Source organism: Bison bison, unplaced genomic scaffold (assembly GCF_000754665.1).
Source record: "Bison bison bison isolate TAMUID 2011002044 unplaced genomic scaffold, Bison_UMD1.0 scf7180017864456, whole genome shotgun sequence".
Classification (NCBI taxonomy): Eukaryota; Metazoa; Chordata; class Mammalia; order Artiodactyla; family Bovidae; genus Bison; species Bison bison.
In genome coordinates this window covers 28930567-28947439 of record NW_011495018.1, presented here as the reverse complement: position 1 = coordinate 28947439, position 16873 = coordinate 28930567, and the positions used below count along the sequence as shown (strand labels likewise).

The 16873-nt window shown below is 41.5% G+C and overlaps 1 protein-coding gene across 8 annotated transcripts in view; it reads left to right on the top strand.

The window, feature by feature from the left end:
- The first annotated feature begins 7293 nt into the window (after positions 1–7293).
- Positions 7294–16873, top strand: part of BTRC (beta-transducin repeat containing E3 ubiquitin protein ligase) — a 175314-nt gene continuing 165734 nt past the window's right edge. For 3 of the 8 annotated variants that reach the window (XM_010859492.1, XM_010859488.1, XM_010859487.1), the window contains exons 1-2: positions 7294–7445; positions 12342–12449. In XM_010859492.1, coding sequence (XP_010857794.1) covers positions 7398–7445; positions 12342–12449 — 156 coding nt within the window. In that variant the 5' untranslated portion in view covers positions 7294–7397. Of the gene's footprint in view, positions 7446–7616; positions 7832–12341; positions 12450–16873 lie in introns of those variants that run through there. The other 5 variants (XM_010859496.1, XM_010859491.1, XM_010859494.1 and 2 more) reach the window with 3 other exon arrangements.

The window sequence follows — 16873 nt, the reverse complement described above, 5'->3', positions numbered from 1 at the left end:
ATTGTTGCTCCAAGACCCTCACAGTGGGCAGAGCTAGGGAATGTGTGTATACAATGTCTCCCTTCACTGCTACTAGCTTCTTCCTCCACATGGAAGCCCTTACCATATCAGTTGGGCTCCAACACCCCATGCCAGATCATCTCTCAGCATAGACACCAACTTTGTTCTGTCCTGTGTAATAGTTTTAAGACTAAATTGTTCAGGAAGAAGGTCCAAACTGAGCCCATCTTGATTGTATATGCAAATTATATGAAATTTAGAGCTACTAATTGTTAACATTTATTGAGTACTTACTACATGCCAGGTGATGTTCTAAGGATTTTCCATGAATCCTCAGGCCAGCCCAATGAGACAGGAACTATTATGGTCCCCATTTTGCTGGTAAGGCATAAAGAGGTTAAGTAATTGCCCAAGGTCACATGGTTACTGGACTTCTAGAACATATCCTTAAAAAGGAGGAGGTATCCTGTGTCCTTCACAGCATTTCCCTGATGTAGGCCTGGAACACAGATACTGTACTGCTAGATATCCTCTGGGGACAAATTGCCCCCAGCTGAGAACCATTGGTCTAGAAAAACAGTAATTGAATCTAAGTAAAGCTGCTTCTTGATTGTTTGTGCTAATGAATGAAAGAAAGGGGATAAACGTAATCCAGAAGGGCATAAAGAAGTCTCTTTTCTCTGTGTGGCAGAGATTGCTGGTTGCCTATTCCAACATCCATTATAAAGACATTTCTTCAACCTTTCTCCTCCAGCTCTGTACCCCACCTGCCTTTGTACCCATACTCTCTCCCTCCATTTCTGTCACTGAAGGCTAATCCTTGCATCTGGATTTCACTATATCTTCTTAGACCCTCCTATTTCTACCTCTAACCACAGTGCTATCTCTCCTCTTCTTCCCTGGATAGCCATATATCTTGCAAGAAGAGACTCAGCAGTCTCCATTTCCTCACCTTTCCTCTTCAGCTCACTGCAGTATGGCATCTGCCTCCCGCCATGATCCACACTTGCCAGGTTTTCCTCCTGTCTCTCTGGTCACTTCTTGGGCTCCTATTGCTGGCTCTTCTTCTGCTCATCCTGTAAATCTTAACGTTCTTCAGAATTTCATCCTGGACCTACTATTCTTCACACTGCTTGCAGTTTTCCTGCATGACTTCATCCTTTCCTTCAATTGCCACCTATATGTTGAAGATCCCTATCTATAGTCCAGGACTTTCTTTCCAGTGTCAGTTCTGAATATCCAACTGGCTATTTGATGTTTGAATCCATGTAGAAGTCTCACAGGTATCTTGAAGCAATCTGTCTAAAAAAAGAAAAAAAAACCATAAAAACTGATTATCTTTCCACTAACTGTTGTTCCTTCTTTTCTGTTCCCTGTCTCAAAAAATAGCACTCCTCATTCATCCTGTTTCCTGAACCGGATACCTAGAAGTCATCTTTGACACATCCTTTTAACATCATCCACGACATATCTCCATTATGTCCTACAGATTCTATCTCTTCAACATCCCTGGAATCTATCTGCTTTCTTTTTTCATCACCTCCATCATCAGACCTCCATCATTCCTCCCAGGAAGATTTCAGCAACCTCATGATTCTTTTTCCAGTCTCCAGCTACAAGAGATTTTCTAAAATTACAAATCGGGCCATGCTGCAGCCCTGCTTAAAAAAATGTTCAGTAGTTTCTTGCAGCCCTCACAATAAAGTCCAAATTCCTTAATCTGGCATCTAACCTGGAGTGAAAGTCAAGATATTTTATAGTTGCTAAGGCACAGGCACTGACCCCAGTTAGAAAGGATCTCAGCCGGTTCACCTGGCGGTGTCTGTTGGCTGAACGGCTCGCCTACGGAGCCCCGTGCTATTGTCTTCTGCACTCTTGTCTGGTGGCGCTCTTCTTCTAAGCCACCCTAATCTTGTTTTGGTTCTCAGACTGCATCATCAAATGCAACTTGAGACTTCCCTGATGGTCCAGTGGTTAAAAATCCACCTGCCAGGGCTTCCCTGGTGGCTCAATGATAAAGAATCTGCCTGCCAGTGCAGGAGACATGGGTTTGATCCCTGGACCGGGAAGATCCCACATGGTTTGGAGCAACTAAGCCCACATATCGCAACTATTGTGCCTGTGTTGTAGATGGGGAGCCGAAACTACGGAGCTCATGTGCCACAACTACTGAAGCTAGAGCCCCTGCTCCATAACAAGAAAAGTCACTGCAATCAGAAGCCGGAGCATCACAACAAAGAGTAGCCCCTACTTGCTGCAACTAGAGAAAGCCTGTGTGCAGCAAGGAAGACCCAGAATGGCCAAAAATAAATAATAAATAAAAATTTAAAAAAATGCAACTTTGCCTGAAATGCTCTTTTTAGCAGCTTTACCATCACCCCACCCCATCCCCACTCCACAGAGCTGCCCTGAAAGGGATTGACTGCTCTATCCAGAAAAGAATGGCTTTGGCCTGTGGCAGTGGGCATGTCTGTTGAGGGAACCCACACTCTTAATGATTCCTTCTATTTAGGCACAAAAGCATATAGCCTCAGTGGGGTTAGCAAACTTTCCTAAATAGAGAACTGACTGTTGATCTTTTATGAGGACAAGGAAGTAAGATGATGGTGGAGACAGGAAGGGGACATTCTTTATTTAGCTCCAAGCTAAAACAGTATCTTTCCTGCCAACTGAAATACAAATAACCTTCCCACCTCCACAGGACCTCTTGACCTAGGATTAAGCCTATCAGATATTCAAGTAGTTGATGGATATTTAGTCAGTTGATCACTTTGCTTCCATTCAGCTTTGAGCTTTGATTGGCTGTTCTTAGGGATTCCCTTGTAGCTCAGTTGGTAAAGAATCTGCCTGCAATGCAGGAGACCTTGGTTTGATTCCTGGTTGGGAAAGATCCCCTGGAGAAGGAAATGGCAACCCACTCTAGTATTCTTGCCTGAAGAATCCCATGGACAGAGGAACCTTGGAAAACAGAGGATTGTGGTGGTGATGGGGGGGGAATTGTTGAGTAATTCTAGATTTTGGAAGGCAAGGTAGGCTTAGAGGGGAATCTGGATAGCAGAGGTCAGCAAGAAGGCACTGAGCAAGCATCCAGACTCCAAGGCAGCCGTCTCAAATCTGGCTGCAGATCAGAACCACCTGGGGACCTTCTAAAATTACCATTGCCAAGGGCTTCAGTTCAGTTCAGTTCAGTTGCTCAGTCGTGTCCGACTCTTTGGGACCCCATGAACTGCAGCACACCAGGCTTCCCTGTCCATCACCAACTCCCAGAGTCCACCCAAACCCATGTCCATTGTGTTGGTGATGCCATCCAGCCATCTCATCTTCTGTCATCCCCTTCTCCTCCCACCCTCAATCTTTCCCAGCATCAGGGTCTTTTCAAATGAGTCAGCTCTCCACATCCACAGACTTATTAAATTAAGGGTAAAGCTTGGCCACCATTATTTTTTTATAAAGTTCCTCAAATGACTCTTATTTGCAATTAGGGTTGAGAGCGCAATGGCAATGGGATGAACAGAAAGCACAGACATGTGTAGAATATTTCTAGCTCTGTCCTGCTATGTGTTATAAGTACAGACTGCAGAGGGTTAGAAGGGCTGAGTAGTTTAACTAAGGGCATGATCCTTATGGGTTGGAGGTTGCCCAAAGTAAAATATACAGACTGGCAAAATAAAAGGGGGGCTGGTAGTTTGGTAACCCTGAGTGTGGTAGTGTGATGAGGTGTACACTGTCCTGGTGTTTCGGTACTGCAGTTTGGCTCTACATAGCCCAATTAATGGAGAAGGCAATGGCAACCCACTCCAGTACTCTTGCCTGGGAAATCCCATGGATGGAGGAGCCTGGTAGGCTACAGTCCATGGGGTTGCAAAGAGTCAGATACGACTGAGTGACTTCACTTTCACTTTTCACTTTCATGCATTAGAGAAGGAAATGGCAACCCACTCCAGTATTCTTTTGTGGAGAATCCCAGGGATGGGAGCCTGGTGGGCTGCTGTCTATGGGGTCGCACAGAGTCGGACACGACTGACGTGACTTAGCAGCAGTAGCAGCAGCCCAGTTAAGTGTCCTTAATAGCCTACGAACCAGCAAATACGGTCTTAGGTGCGTATTCCCAAATACATTCTCATTCATGGAAGAATGTAGGAAGTTGATCACTGCAGTGTTATTGGGAACGGAGTCTTTTTATTTGTTTATTTAGCTGCACTGGGTCTTAGCTGAAGTATGTAAATTCTTTAGTTGTGGCATATGGGATCCAGTTCCTTGACCAGGGATCAAACCCAGACCCACTGCATTAGGAGCATGGAGCTTTATCCAATGGACCACCAAGGAAGTCCTGGGAACTGGAGTCTTTTCTGGAAGAGTAAATGGGTAGAATGTGGGGAATACACACCATTAGACTATTCAGTTAGAAGCATCATGTTTGATGTACATAGCAATGTAAATGGATTGTAAAACCACAGGTACTGGGTGAAGAAAGTATGAAACACAATGAGACACATAACAATATTACATTTGTGAATTTAAAATTTAACATGCAAAACAATATCTATTTTGCAAAAACTGTACAAACCAAAAGAACGACAATCTCATTGGGCAATATTTTCACACTCCTCTATGGATAACAAGGGCTTCCCTGGTGGCTCAGATAGTAAAGAATCTGCCTGCAATGCAAGAGACCTGGGGTTCAATCCCTGACTTGGAAAGATCACCTGAAGAAGGGAATGGCTGCCCACTCCAGTATTCTTGCTGGAGAATTCCATGGACAGAGGAGTCTGGCAGGCTACAGTCCATGGGGTCATAAAAGAGTCAGACACAACTGAGTAACTAATACCTAAAGTAAAACAAAACAAATGACTTCTCAACAGAATTTTACAGTAAAGGATGTTAACCTCCCACCCAAACTGAACTCTCCTAGACAATCCTGCCTCTATATTTTCAGACAACATGGTCATCCTGCCTCTGTTTCCTCTGTCAAGACAGCTCTGATTACTAGAAAGCATGAATCTGAGTCCTGTGTCATTACAGTGTAGTTCATTGAAAATAGCACAGGCCTTGCAGTCAAGCAGATGGGGTTAGAATCCTGATGTAATTTGCTGGGTGACTTGATCAAGTTACTTATCTCCTCTTAGTCTCACTTACTTCATCTGTAAATTAGGGATAATAATACCTGCTTTACAAAGTTACCCTATATTAGAAATTATGAATATAAGATACCTAGTCACAAAGAGCTAATAAAGTGACAGCTGTTATCATCATCACCACCATCACTATTATTATCCCATCCAGTGGGCCTACTTTACCCTATAGAGCTATATACATATGCCTTTCAATACTTTAACGGAGAAGGCAGTGGCACCCCACTCCAGTACTCTTGCCTGGAAAATCCCATGGATGGAGGAGCCTGGTAGGCTGCAGTCCATGGGGTCGCTAAGAGTCGGATATGACTGAACGACTTCACTTTCACTTTTCACTTGCATGCATTGGAGAAGGAAATGGCAACCCACTCCAGTGTTCTTGCCTGGAGAATCCCAGGGACAGGGGAGCCTGATGGGCTGCCGTCTATGGGGTCGCTCAGAGTCGGACACGACTGAAGCGACTTAGCACTTAGCACTTCAATACTTTAAAATACTTGAATTTATTTGCCATGTTATTCCTAAGTGCTCTTTTTTCAGAGTAGTCATTTATTTGGTTATCTTGTCCTTGGCTGCGCTCCTGCATAAGATGTTTACAGAACACGGTGCCCATAACTGAACAAAGTGCTCCAGGTGTGGTCTTAGGGCTTCAAAACAGAGTAAAATCATAAAACTGTATTCCCCAGACACTACTCTCTTCAAGCTGCCTAACTTTCAAACTTTAGCTTTTACGGCAACCATATCACATACTGCCTATGAAAAGTTGCAGGTAGTTTTCATATGAATAAATTTTGAGTCTTCATTTTGCAATAGTAGTAGTAGAACTTAAATTTTTTTTTTTAATTTATTTATTTGGCTGCACTGGGTCTTAGTTGTGGCACCTGGAATCTTTGATCTTCGTTACAGCATGTGAACTCTTAGTTGGGGCATTTAGGATCTAGTTCCCTGACCAGGGATGGTAACTGGGCTCAGTGCACTGGGAGTGGGGAGTCTTAGCCACTGGACCACCAGGGAAGTCCCTTAAAAAAAAAAAAAAATTCCAGAGTTAAACTTTTAATTAACTTTATTATATATTAGGTAATGTGCTGAGTTCTGAGGACATAGGAATGAGTAGGACAAAGTATCAACATACTAGAAATGTAAGTTCCGTGAGACCAGGTCTATTGTGTTCACTACTGAATCCCCATCTCTTGGGCACAATTATCTGCACACGGTTATATGTGCTGTTTGTTGAATGAACAAATGAATAAGATTTACAGTGGAAGATTTCCCTATAAACGAAAAGCTATTTCCCTATTTTATGAACTCAGATATTTTGTACAAGTCTGTCATCTTTAGCACAACCCTAGTGTTTTCGCATTTTACGGTAAGCTGATTTCCAAAATAAATTCGTACAGTCCCCTTTAAGGCCAAACTAAATATTACATGCTTTATTTGCTGGATGGCCATTATATCCCACTATTAAAGACCTTTTGGAAGTACCCATTTAACATCTCAGGGTTAGCAGTAGCCGGCGATGGTTTCTGAGTGCTAAACACCCGAGAATTTTCTGAGTCGAGTTCTATTAGACCCTGACCTATAGTGGGTTAGAATAAGGTGGAAGTGTGGCGCGATGACTTAGGAGGACCTTGAAACTCTGCAATTCAGCATGAAGCTACTGCTAGGTGCCCATAGGTCCAGCGTCTCAGTCGAAATCCGTCCCTCAGACGCCAGACATAGGAATTTGGGGGGCGTCCAGTTCTCTAGAACAACAGTTAGGGAGGCCCTAACGTCTCTGTCCTCTCACAGCTTTTTCCAGTATTTGGGCTACAGGTGAGGCACTGGTCGCCATCTTGATATCAATTGCCAGGCAAGTCGCCACTGGCGTCTCTCGGTAACCACGGAGACACCGATGCCCCTCCCGTTTCTCAGCTCTAGAGGCTGCAAACTACGATTCCCATACGCTGATCGTCTCTACTTGACGGTCAGTTGTCTAGATTTGGCTTGGGAGACACCGCGACCCTACCGCAGTGAACCGCGGGAGTTGCAGTTCGCGGTGTGGCGTCACGTTTTGCTTCAGGAAGCCCCAGAACCACAAATCCCGTGAGCCAGCGGGTAACACGCATGCGCAAAGGACACCTTGTCTTCCCTGGCCCCCCCTGCCAGTTCCTGAGAGGTAAGAGGGCGGAGGAAAGGAAGAGGAGGCGGGATCCGGGCGCTGCGTTGGCTGCGGCCTGGCACCAAGGGGGCGGCCCCGGCGGGGTGCAGACCCAGTGGCCCCTGGCGATTATGGACCCGGCCGAGGCGGTGCTGCAGGAAAAAGCGCTCAAGTTTATGGTGAGGAGAAGGTGCAGGCCGGGGAACTGTGGAGGCGGTGCGTTGGCGGCGTCCCTGAGGCTCGGGCCTGGGCTGCCTGCCCGTTGGAGGAGGGCGCAGCGAGACCCTGGGCCGAGGCCGGCGGCGGGGGCGGCTGGAGGGACGGGACGGGAGCTTCTGGGAGGTAGGAGGGGTTGCGGAGAGGACCCGGGGGTGGGGGCAGCAGCTCCGCCATCTTGTGGATGAGAGGCCAAGTGACAGCGGAAGCCTAATCGGGGAGGGGTCTCTGGGGCGCGCGGGGCCCTGGAGAGTAAGGGGCGTAGGGACAGTTACTGAAGAGCTGAGGAGGCCAGGAGGAGAGACGCCGTGAGGCCGCTGGCAGGGCCTTGCCGGTGTGAGGGTTACGGGTGAGGCCCTGGAGAAGAGGTTCATTCAGTAGTGGGGAAGGGGAACGCTGGACAGTGGGAGGAAAGATACTGGGAGTGGGAGGTGGGTGGGAAAAACGGGCAAGGCTGGATGCGGATGAATCTAAGGTAGAGCAGAGAGAGGACTGGTGGGAGACTTGCAGTCTTGTAGAGTGAGATGGGAAAGAGAACCTTTGACTTCAGGGTACAATCCCAGCTTGGCCAAACTAATGTTGACAAACTCTGGGAAGAACTAGGCCTTACTTAGGAAGGAAAGAACTGGGGACAGGGATCTAGGGCTGTGATGACAGTCTTTGGGAAAGGGAAAAGGTTGAATAGATGCCAGAATTACAGGTATCAGGAAAGGGTATACATCCTCTAGTTTGAAAGAAGACAGAAGAGGTTCACTGGTTAGGGAAATCCAGGTACAGGAGATTAGGGGCGAAATTAATATCTAATAGTGTAAACCAAAGCTTAATGCAATATCGTAGAGACAGTAAAATGTGGAGACCAGGTGCAGTATCACTTTCTGGGAATGGAAAGGCTATGCAGATTAGCATCCAAAGACCCATAAGAAGTAATAAGATCACTGGAGAAATTCAGGAGATAAAAGGGGGAATGCAGATAGTGGAGAATAATAGATGTCAGGGTTAGTAGTTACTTAGGAGTTTTAGGTTGAAGTTTTAATCCTTGGGAGTCTAGTTCTTTAACTTTGTATCATGCTTTTCTTTTTTTGATATGTGTATGTTTAGCACATTTGTATAGCTATTTGATGCATTTAATCTGATGCTTCATTTGTATATCCCAGATGTAAAACCAGACTTTGTGGTTACAGCTAAAGAATGATGGGATGCATAGACTTCTTTCTGTCTTAACTGGTGTCCATAGGGACCATTGATATTATTTGCAGTCTATTTGCTTTTTCAGAAGTAATTGTAACCTGTCACTCCAAATCTTTATTTCTGTTGTTAGATAGTTGTTTTGTGTCCTTGCCTTAGATACCAAAACAAATGTAAACAAACCATGAACACTAACCTAATTGAATTTAGGGTTTAAACTGCTGCATTTACAAGAATATAATTTAAGAGTCTGGTCAAATTTACTATAACTTTATTTATTTTGTATTAGTGCTTTCTAAAATGCCTAACTAACGTTCAAGTGTATCTTTAACAAAATACTATTAGACCTGAAGAAAGATCTTGAGTTTCTGCCCAGTGTTGAAATTCTAAAATATTAAGAGGCTTCGAAATTGTTTTGGACTTCAGAAGTGAGACGAAGTTGCTTTGTATGTACAGCCAGCTTCAGCTGCTTATTTTTGTTTTTCTGCTTAGAGGTTGACTCAATCCTAATCTTGACACATGTCAGATTTATGGAATAATGTGGTTTTAACAGATCATAAAGGGACCTTATGAGATCATCTTCTTTACTCCCTGATAGACCTCAGCCTAGGAACATTTTCAACCAATTGATCTCTGCTTTGTACCAGTGAGTTGTTTTGATAATGGTCTCCTGATTGAGTTAAAGTTAGAGCTAGAGATGGCCATGAGTAGTTTGAAGCTTTTGGGACACCACACATTATTAAATGTTGAGTCAGTTTCCATAAGGAGAAACCAATTTTTCTTCAATTTTAGTTACTTTCATTTTTGACCTTGCCTGCTGTTAATGGCTGCTGTTTGCGAGAAGGCCAACTGGAAAAGGGTCACCAAGAATGACACCTTAATAACTGAAACAGAATGGAGAGTTAAAGATTTGGTGTTCTTTTTCAGCTCAGTGCTGTGCTTAGTTGCTCAGTTGTATCCGATTCTTTGAGACTCCATGGATTATAGTCCCCCAGGCTCCTCTGTCCATGGGGATTCTCCAGGCAAGAATTCTGAAGTGGGTTGCCATTTCCTTCTCCAGAGGATCTTCTCAACTCAGGGATTGAACCCAGGTCTCCCGCATTGCAGGCGGATCCTTTACCGTCTGAGCCACCAGGGAAGCGCTTTTCACCTCAGTAACAGTCTTATTATGAATCTAAGTCACAACCTGCCTTTGGTCCCATTTACCCTGTTATGTTTGTTTACTTAGTCATTTGAGATAGGAAGATATTTTATTTGTGCTTGCACCTGGTAATTAATGCACAGTACACATGGAAAAGACTATCCTTTTAATCATATTGAAATTTTTATATAGTATTTGGCTTTATTTTGTCCTATCCTTTCCCTCAATTCTGAGGTGTGAATGACAATTTTTGTATAGGATGCCCTGATTTCTACAGTTTAAGAAAATATAAAATTTTGTTTAAAATAACATGAAATGGATATTCTCTTTTATGAATTTTGCTCATTACTGTATTGATGTAGTAATTTGATTAATTTTTATAATAAAACCTTATCAGTGAGACCGATTCAGATTTGACCATAATTCACACATGGTCTAGACTTAAACTTTATCTTTGACTATCTGTACTATATCTATATCTGTCTATCCTTCTGTATTTTATCTATTTATATGACAAGTTGAAGGATGGATTTGAAATTTATTTTTAAGTGGACAGGATAAACTGGTCTCAGGATCTTAGAACTAGGGAAATTTGACACATGGATGAAATAATTTCAGGATGTATAGAATAGTTTTTTTTATTGATAGATAAGTGAAACAGTGTAAAGGTTAACTTGCTGTGTAATAAACATAAATCTTTCATTGATTGGTGCATTTTCTGTTTCGCTTGGTGTTGGCTGGAATGTTCAAAATGGCCACAGTCTCTCATGGCTGGCCCAAAATGGCCAGTTTCTCACGTTGGCCACTGTCTGCAAGTTCAGCTAGCACCAAGGCCTTCTTGTCCTCCTTTCTCCACATGGCCTTCTTTTGGATTTCCTTAAAGCATGGTGTCTGGGTTCTAAGAAGGGGAGCATTCCAGGAGATAAGAAATAGAAGCCAGCCAATTCTCTTAAGTCCTAGGTTTGGAAGTTGAGAATGTTGTTATTGGTTGGAGACAGTAAAGGCTGGCCCAGAGTCAGAAGGAGGGAAAATAATCTCTCCCTGTAGACAAAAAGAGTAGCATGCAGGAACAGAGAGAAGGAAATTGCTGGGGGCCAGGACCTTTTGAGTCTGGCTACCATGGATGCTGTTCTAGTTGGATGCTCAGGCTGAAAATACAGATGGGATCAGCCACATTTGTGGCTATTAACACTTGGAATGCTTTGGAGACATCTCATTTTTGAGATTAACTTCCTAAAAAACTATTGTGATCTCCTGCATGACTTGTCTTAATAATGTTACTGTAGAGATAATACTGGATGAATTGATATGATTCAGGAACTTTTATTTGCTTGAGAACTATATATATCTAAAAACAAGAAATTGCATTTTAAAATAAGTATTCAGATTTTTCACTGTGATGGACTTTTTTTTAAATCAGATTGATTACCAGCTGGTTGGATAACATTTGAAGCTAGTTCTTAGTTTGTCAGAGTTTCTGTATATTAATCTCTCTTGCATGTATGCTCAGCAATTCTTTGCGACCCCATGGACTTCAGCCCACCAGTATTTTCTGTCCATGAAATTTTCCAGGAAAGAAGCCTGGAATGGGTTGCCATTTCCTACTCCAGGGGATCTTCTTGGCCTAGGGATCAAGCTTGCCTCTCCTGTGTCGCTTGCATTGCCAAGTGGATTCTTACCTGTTCTCAATTTAAATTAGCCTTCAGTTTCTTTTCTGAATACTCTTATATAGGCATTGGAGTATGAAATTACAAATTAATGATAATTCTTTGTGCTCATTTTCTTGATTCATGTTTATGATAGATGTACATAGTAAGTTACTGGAAGTGAATTACTAAATGTGGAGTAAAAATTCTACTTTGAATGAATGCCAGAAATTTTTTATTGCTAAATTAGAAAGTGAACTTTCAAAGGAGACTACTTATTATTCTATATTATTTATGTATTGTTTAAATCCTTAAGGAAGGAAGCAGTTAAGAATTTTTTTCCCTTTCTAAAGGGAAATGAGACATGATGTAAGATTTTGATCATGTATAGATAAAATTATTTGTGGTAAATGGCATTACAATTTACAAAAAGAAGAAATAAAGAAAAAATAATCTTTGTGGTATAAAATATTTTAAGATACCATGTGCTTTCTAGCAGTATTTTAATATAGCATGAAAGTGCTTTCTAAATGTTTATAATAAGAATTCATTGTGGATGAAGTAGTAAATATTTGCCAGTGTTTAACAGTCTTGGTCACTATAAAGAAAACTGCCTTCTTCATAAATCAAATCCATCATCCTAACATCAGCAGTGGAGGAGGGAGACCATCTCTATGGGAGAGGTCCACCTGATCTTACCACTTCAACTAGTATTCTACTAGATTCACCTTGTGCTGAGGGAATTATCACTGGATAATTTCCTTTAGTTTTCTGAAGTCTGATTGAAACTAAACTAGAACATTTTATAGAAGACTCAGAGATAGCAACAGTGGACTAGATACTGAGAGTAATGTTGAACTAAGAATGTGATTTGTTCTCTGGGGCAGTACCATACCACCATAGTTCCTGGATTGCCTTTGTACGTGGCCAGGGTGGGGATGAGGAGCAGAGGAGCAAAAGTCACAGAACTGGGAGAGAATTCCTGGCTGCTTAAGGTAAACATTTTGAGTTGGAATTTTTTCTTGATTTCTTTCTCCTTTCTGAGATTTGGCTCTCCCTTCAGGTACATTTGTCTTCCTATTCCCAGGCTTGTGACCTGATTCTGTCTGTGTCGATTATAGGATAAACATGGTAGAAATGGGAGGGTTTTGTTTGTTTATTTTTCTTTGTTTTTGAAAAATACGATCAGCTATGAATAGCTAATATGTATTTATTTAGTGTTTACTAGTTGCTGTTCTAAATTCTTTACATATACTGTTGTTTAATTTAATCCTCCCAATAATTCTGTAAGGTAGATTCAGTACTATTGTTGCTCCCATATTTGGATAAGGAAACTGATTCCAGAGAGGTTAAGTAACTTGTGCAAAGTCACTCTGCTTAGCAAGAAGCCTGAGATCAAATCCTGGCAGTCTGACTTGAGACCTACACTGTATTTCATCCTTGAGGCTCAGAGAAACCGTGGAATATGATGGCATCTTTCTTTCCTGGCCAAATGGGCCAGAGTGGAGAATTACTGTCCAGATTTATATACAGATTTTCTGATGATTTGAATTATTAGGAAATGAAGTTGCCACAGTATCATTGTATCGATTGCTATTGCTGAGTGATAAAACCCCACAATATGTCATGGCAGTATAATGATAGATAGATATTCTCAAGAACATGTGGGTTTGCTGAACATTGGATGACATAGGCTGAATTTTGTTGGGTTTCTCTGGATTTGGCTGCTCACTCAGGACTGTTTCACATATTTTTCTGAGACTGAGACTGAAGAGACAGTGACTTCCCAGGCTGAGCTGTCCTCATAGCTATAGTAGAGGCGCAAGAGAGCAAGACCACTGGTTCAGATTCCTTTCAGTCATTGGTTGTATGGTACCTGTTGATATTCCATTAACCAAAGTAAGTCACAGGGTCAAGTGAGGAGGTGGGAAAGTATACGTTGCCCATAGAAGGAGTGGAAGAGAGAGCAACTTGCACAATAATCTACTATGGTAATAATAGTCTATAATAATCTAATATACTCGATTTGTAGAAGAATGGTAAAATGCTTACTCTTACAACTACTGTGCTGGTGCTATTCTGACTACCACTTTCTCATTTTGGTTGCCGAATGACACCTAATGTAGTGTGTCTCTCTGTATTATGTTATGTAGAAAAAAAAAAGTGTTAAAAGAAATAATCAGAAGGCAGTGGCACCCCACTCCAGTACTCTTGCCTGGAAAATCCCATGGACGGAGGAGCCTAGTAGGCTGCAGTCCATGGGGTAGCTAAGAGTCAGACACGACTGAGCAACTTCACTTCACTCTTGCAACCCAACCACACCTTTGGCCAAGGCCCTCCCCTTGAGCCCCTCGCCTTTGGCCCAGAATGCTCTCCCGCACCCCTCGAGCCCTGTCCCTTCCTCGGCCTAGGCTCTTCCCGGTGTCCAGTGTATTGTCTACCACGCAGCCCGAATTTGTAATAAAGCGGAGACTGGAAAAAAAAAAAAAAGAAATAATCAGAATCTTGACTTTAATCCACAGTGATAACCTGAAAAGTTCATCAGTATCACAATACTATTTTTCTGTACTTGGGAAAGATAAGGTTGATGTGGCTCCAACAGCATTTGTAACAGAAGTTGAACTGTAACAGAATTTGAACCAAGGTCATACATAGCGCCTTAGCAACTCCCTTGGTGCTAGGTTTAGAGCTCTTAATAACCCCTTCTCTGCACCTACTCTTAGGGGAGCAAGGATATTTTCTGATGTCTGGGAGACTTTCAGGCTTTCTCTGAAAAATTGTGGAAACAGAGTTGTAGCGTGTGGATAATGTTTTTGCAGCATGGATGCATAAATCCTTGTACCTCTCAGGAAGTATGACACTAAACTGTTAATGTGGTTACTTGTGAAATGGTGGATTATGGGTAATATTTCAAAATATTTAATGTCATCTGAAGATCTATTAGGAAACACACAGCACAAAAAGCATTACTTGGTTGTTTTTCTTTTTCCTACGTTCCTTAATGTTTTCTACATTTTGACAGTGAATATGTATTGTTTTTAATCAGATAAATTAAAACTTAATATATTTAATGTCTATGTTTAAAGTTTAAAAAATGTATATGTTTATAAAACAAGTACCCCAAACGAAGACCTGCACTTTGTCATGGAGCGCAGTGTAGCAGGTGTACTGGCCAGTGGACTGGCAGTGATGGCTTGAATAGACATCTCACTCACTTCATTTTGTTAACTGAAAAGTCTTAACTGTTGGACTTGCCTACTTAATAAGGATCTTTCTCTCTCCCATTCCATACCCCCAAGCTCATTTTAAATTGTAAACTTCCATGAATATGTTAACACAATTGATAAATTATATTACTTAAACCACTGTATGTATCTAAAGTTTTCACTGGAAGTTTAGAACTCTGTGGTTCTCAACTGTGTTGAAGCACTGCATTTTCCTGTTTAGAAGTACTTGGCAAAAAGTTGACAACTGGAAATGAGGCCGTGGTAGTTGGCCTGCACCATGACTTGATAAAAATATAAACATAATCTGAGTGCAAAACATTATGTTACGTGTGGAGGGAGGTGGTTATGGGGGCAGGAGGAGATGAAGACACAAAGTTAAGTAAAACGTCTGTCTTCTCTAGAACTTCACAGTTGGTTGAGAAGACAGGCATTTATAAATCTCTCTTAAGGCACACATTGGTAAGTGCCAAAGTAGAGGCGCAAAGTGCTATAGAATTTAAGGGAGGGGAAATTAGCCTTAACTGGAAAGAGCTTTGGAAGGTTTGAAGAAGAAAGCTTCATATTGGGTCTTGTGGAATATATAGATTTTGCAGACTTGTTTCTGAAGTGGCTGTTCCAAGAACAGGGAGTAGTTTGGGTAAAGGCCAGAAGATCAGGAGATGGTCAGCACAGTGAGTAGATACACGTGATTTGAACATAAGGTGCATAGCAGACAAGAAGGAAAAGATAAACTGGGAGGCTAGGGAGTTTCGATTGAATCCAGTTTGTAGTCAAGAATAATATTCTAGTGTACTTGGTATATGTCTGTATAAGGTTTTACTGAAGTAAAATAAATACACTTTTTAAAGAAATCATAAGAATACAGTCCATTGAATTTTTACACAGTGGTCACTTCTGCATAACAATTATCTAATACCTATAGATTAGTTTTTGCCTTTACTGATATTTAACTTCATATAAGTAGAATCTTTCCAGTGTATATACTAGTCTGGCATCTTTTGTCCCTCATAAGAAGATTCATTCAGGTTACCTTAAGTGTAGTGTGTTCATTCTTGTTGCTCTGTAGTGTTCTGCTGTGTTAATTCAGTTAAGTTATTTAGCCATTCTCTTGTTGATGGACGTTTGGGTTATTTCCAGTTTTTGGCTACTGTGAGTAATCTTGTACATGTCTTTTCTTGAAAATATGTACATATTTCTGTTGGGTACATACCTAGAAGTGGAATTGCTGGATCATAGGGTATTTTTATCTTTACTAGATTCTGTGAATTTTTTCCATTTGATACTTTCTGCAGCACCATATGACAGTTGCAGTTGCTGTACATTCTTGTAACATTCACTTGCTGTTGTCTCTCTCCACTTTAGCCATACTAGTAGGTGAATGATATTGTCAGACTTTTAATTTGCATTTCTTTAATAGCTGCTGTAGTCAAGTACCTAAAAAATTATTTAAGAAGGTTCTTAACTTTTTTAAGTTTATTGGCTGTTCAGATATCCTCTTTTGGGTCTGTCTATTCAGGGCTTGGTCTAATTTTTTCTTTTTAATTGCCTTTTTCTTATTGATCTATTCTCTATATTCTGGAAAATACAGTACGGATCTTTCATCAAATATATGGTTCTTTTGTGGGAAAACAATGTGTTTTGTTTTCAAATTTTTTCATTTAAGGAATCAGTAAAAAAAAAGAAAAAGTAGTCACAAGATTTTGTGGCTACAAAGTATCTACACAGGATTTATAGAATTACCAATTTTTTTCGCTGTACCACCAGCGCTTGAAAAAGTTGCACCACTGTCAGCACCATCATTTTATAAATGAAAAAAGGAGCTTTTTAATGCCATAGAAATAGAAAACACATAATCTCAGAGTAAAGGAAACTCTCTGAGGTAGGGAGAATAATGCCCCATCCCCTGAGCCCCCATTCACAACAGTTGAATCCCAAGAACCTGTGAATATGTTAAATTACAGGGCAAAGGGGATTTAACAGATGAAATTTGGTTGCTAATCAGCTGATTTAATTTTTTTGCAATACCATGTGGCATGCAGGATCTTAGTTCAGTTCCTGGACCAGGGATCCAACCTGTGCCCCCACCTGCAGTGGAAGTAAGACTCTTAACCACTGGACTGCCAGGGAAGTCCCTCAGCTGACTTTAAAACAGGGAGATTATCCTGGATAATCCAGATTGGACCCAGTGTAAT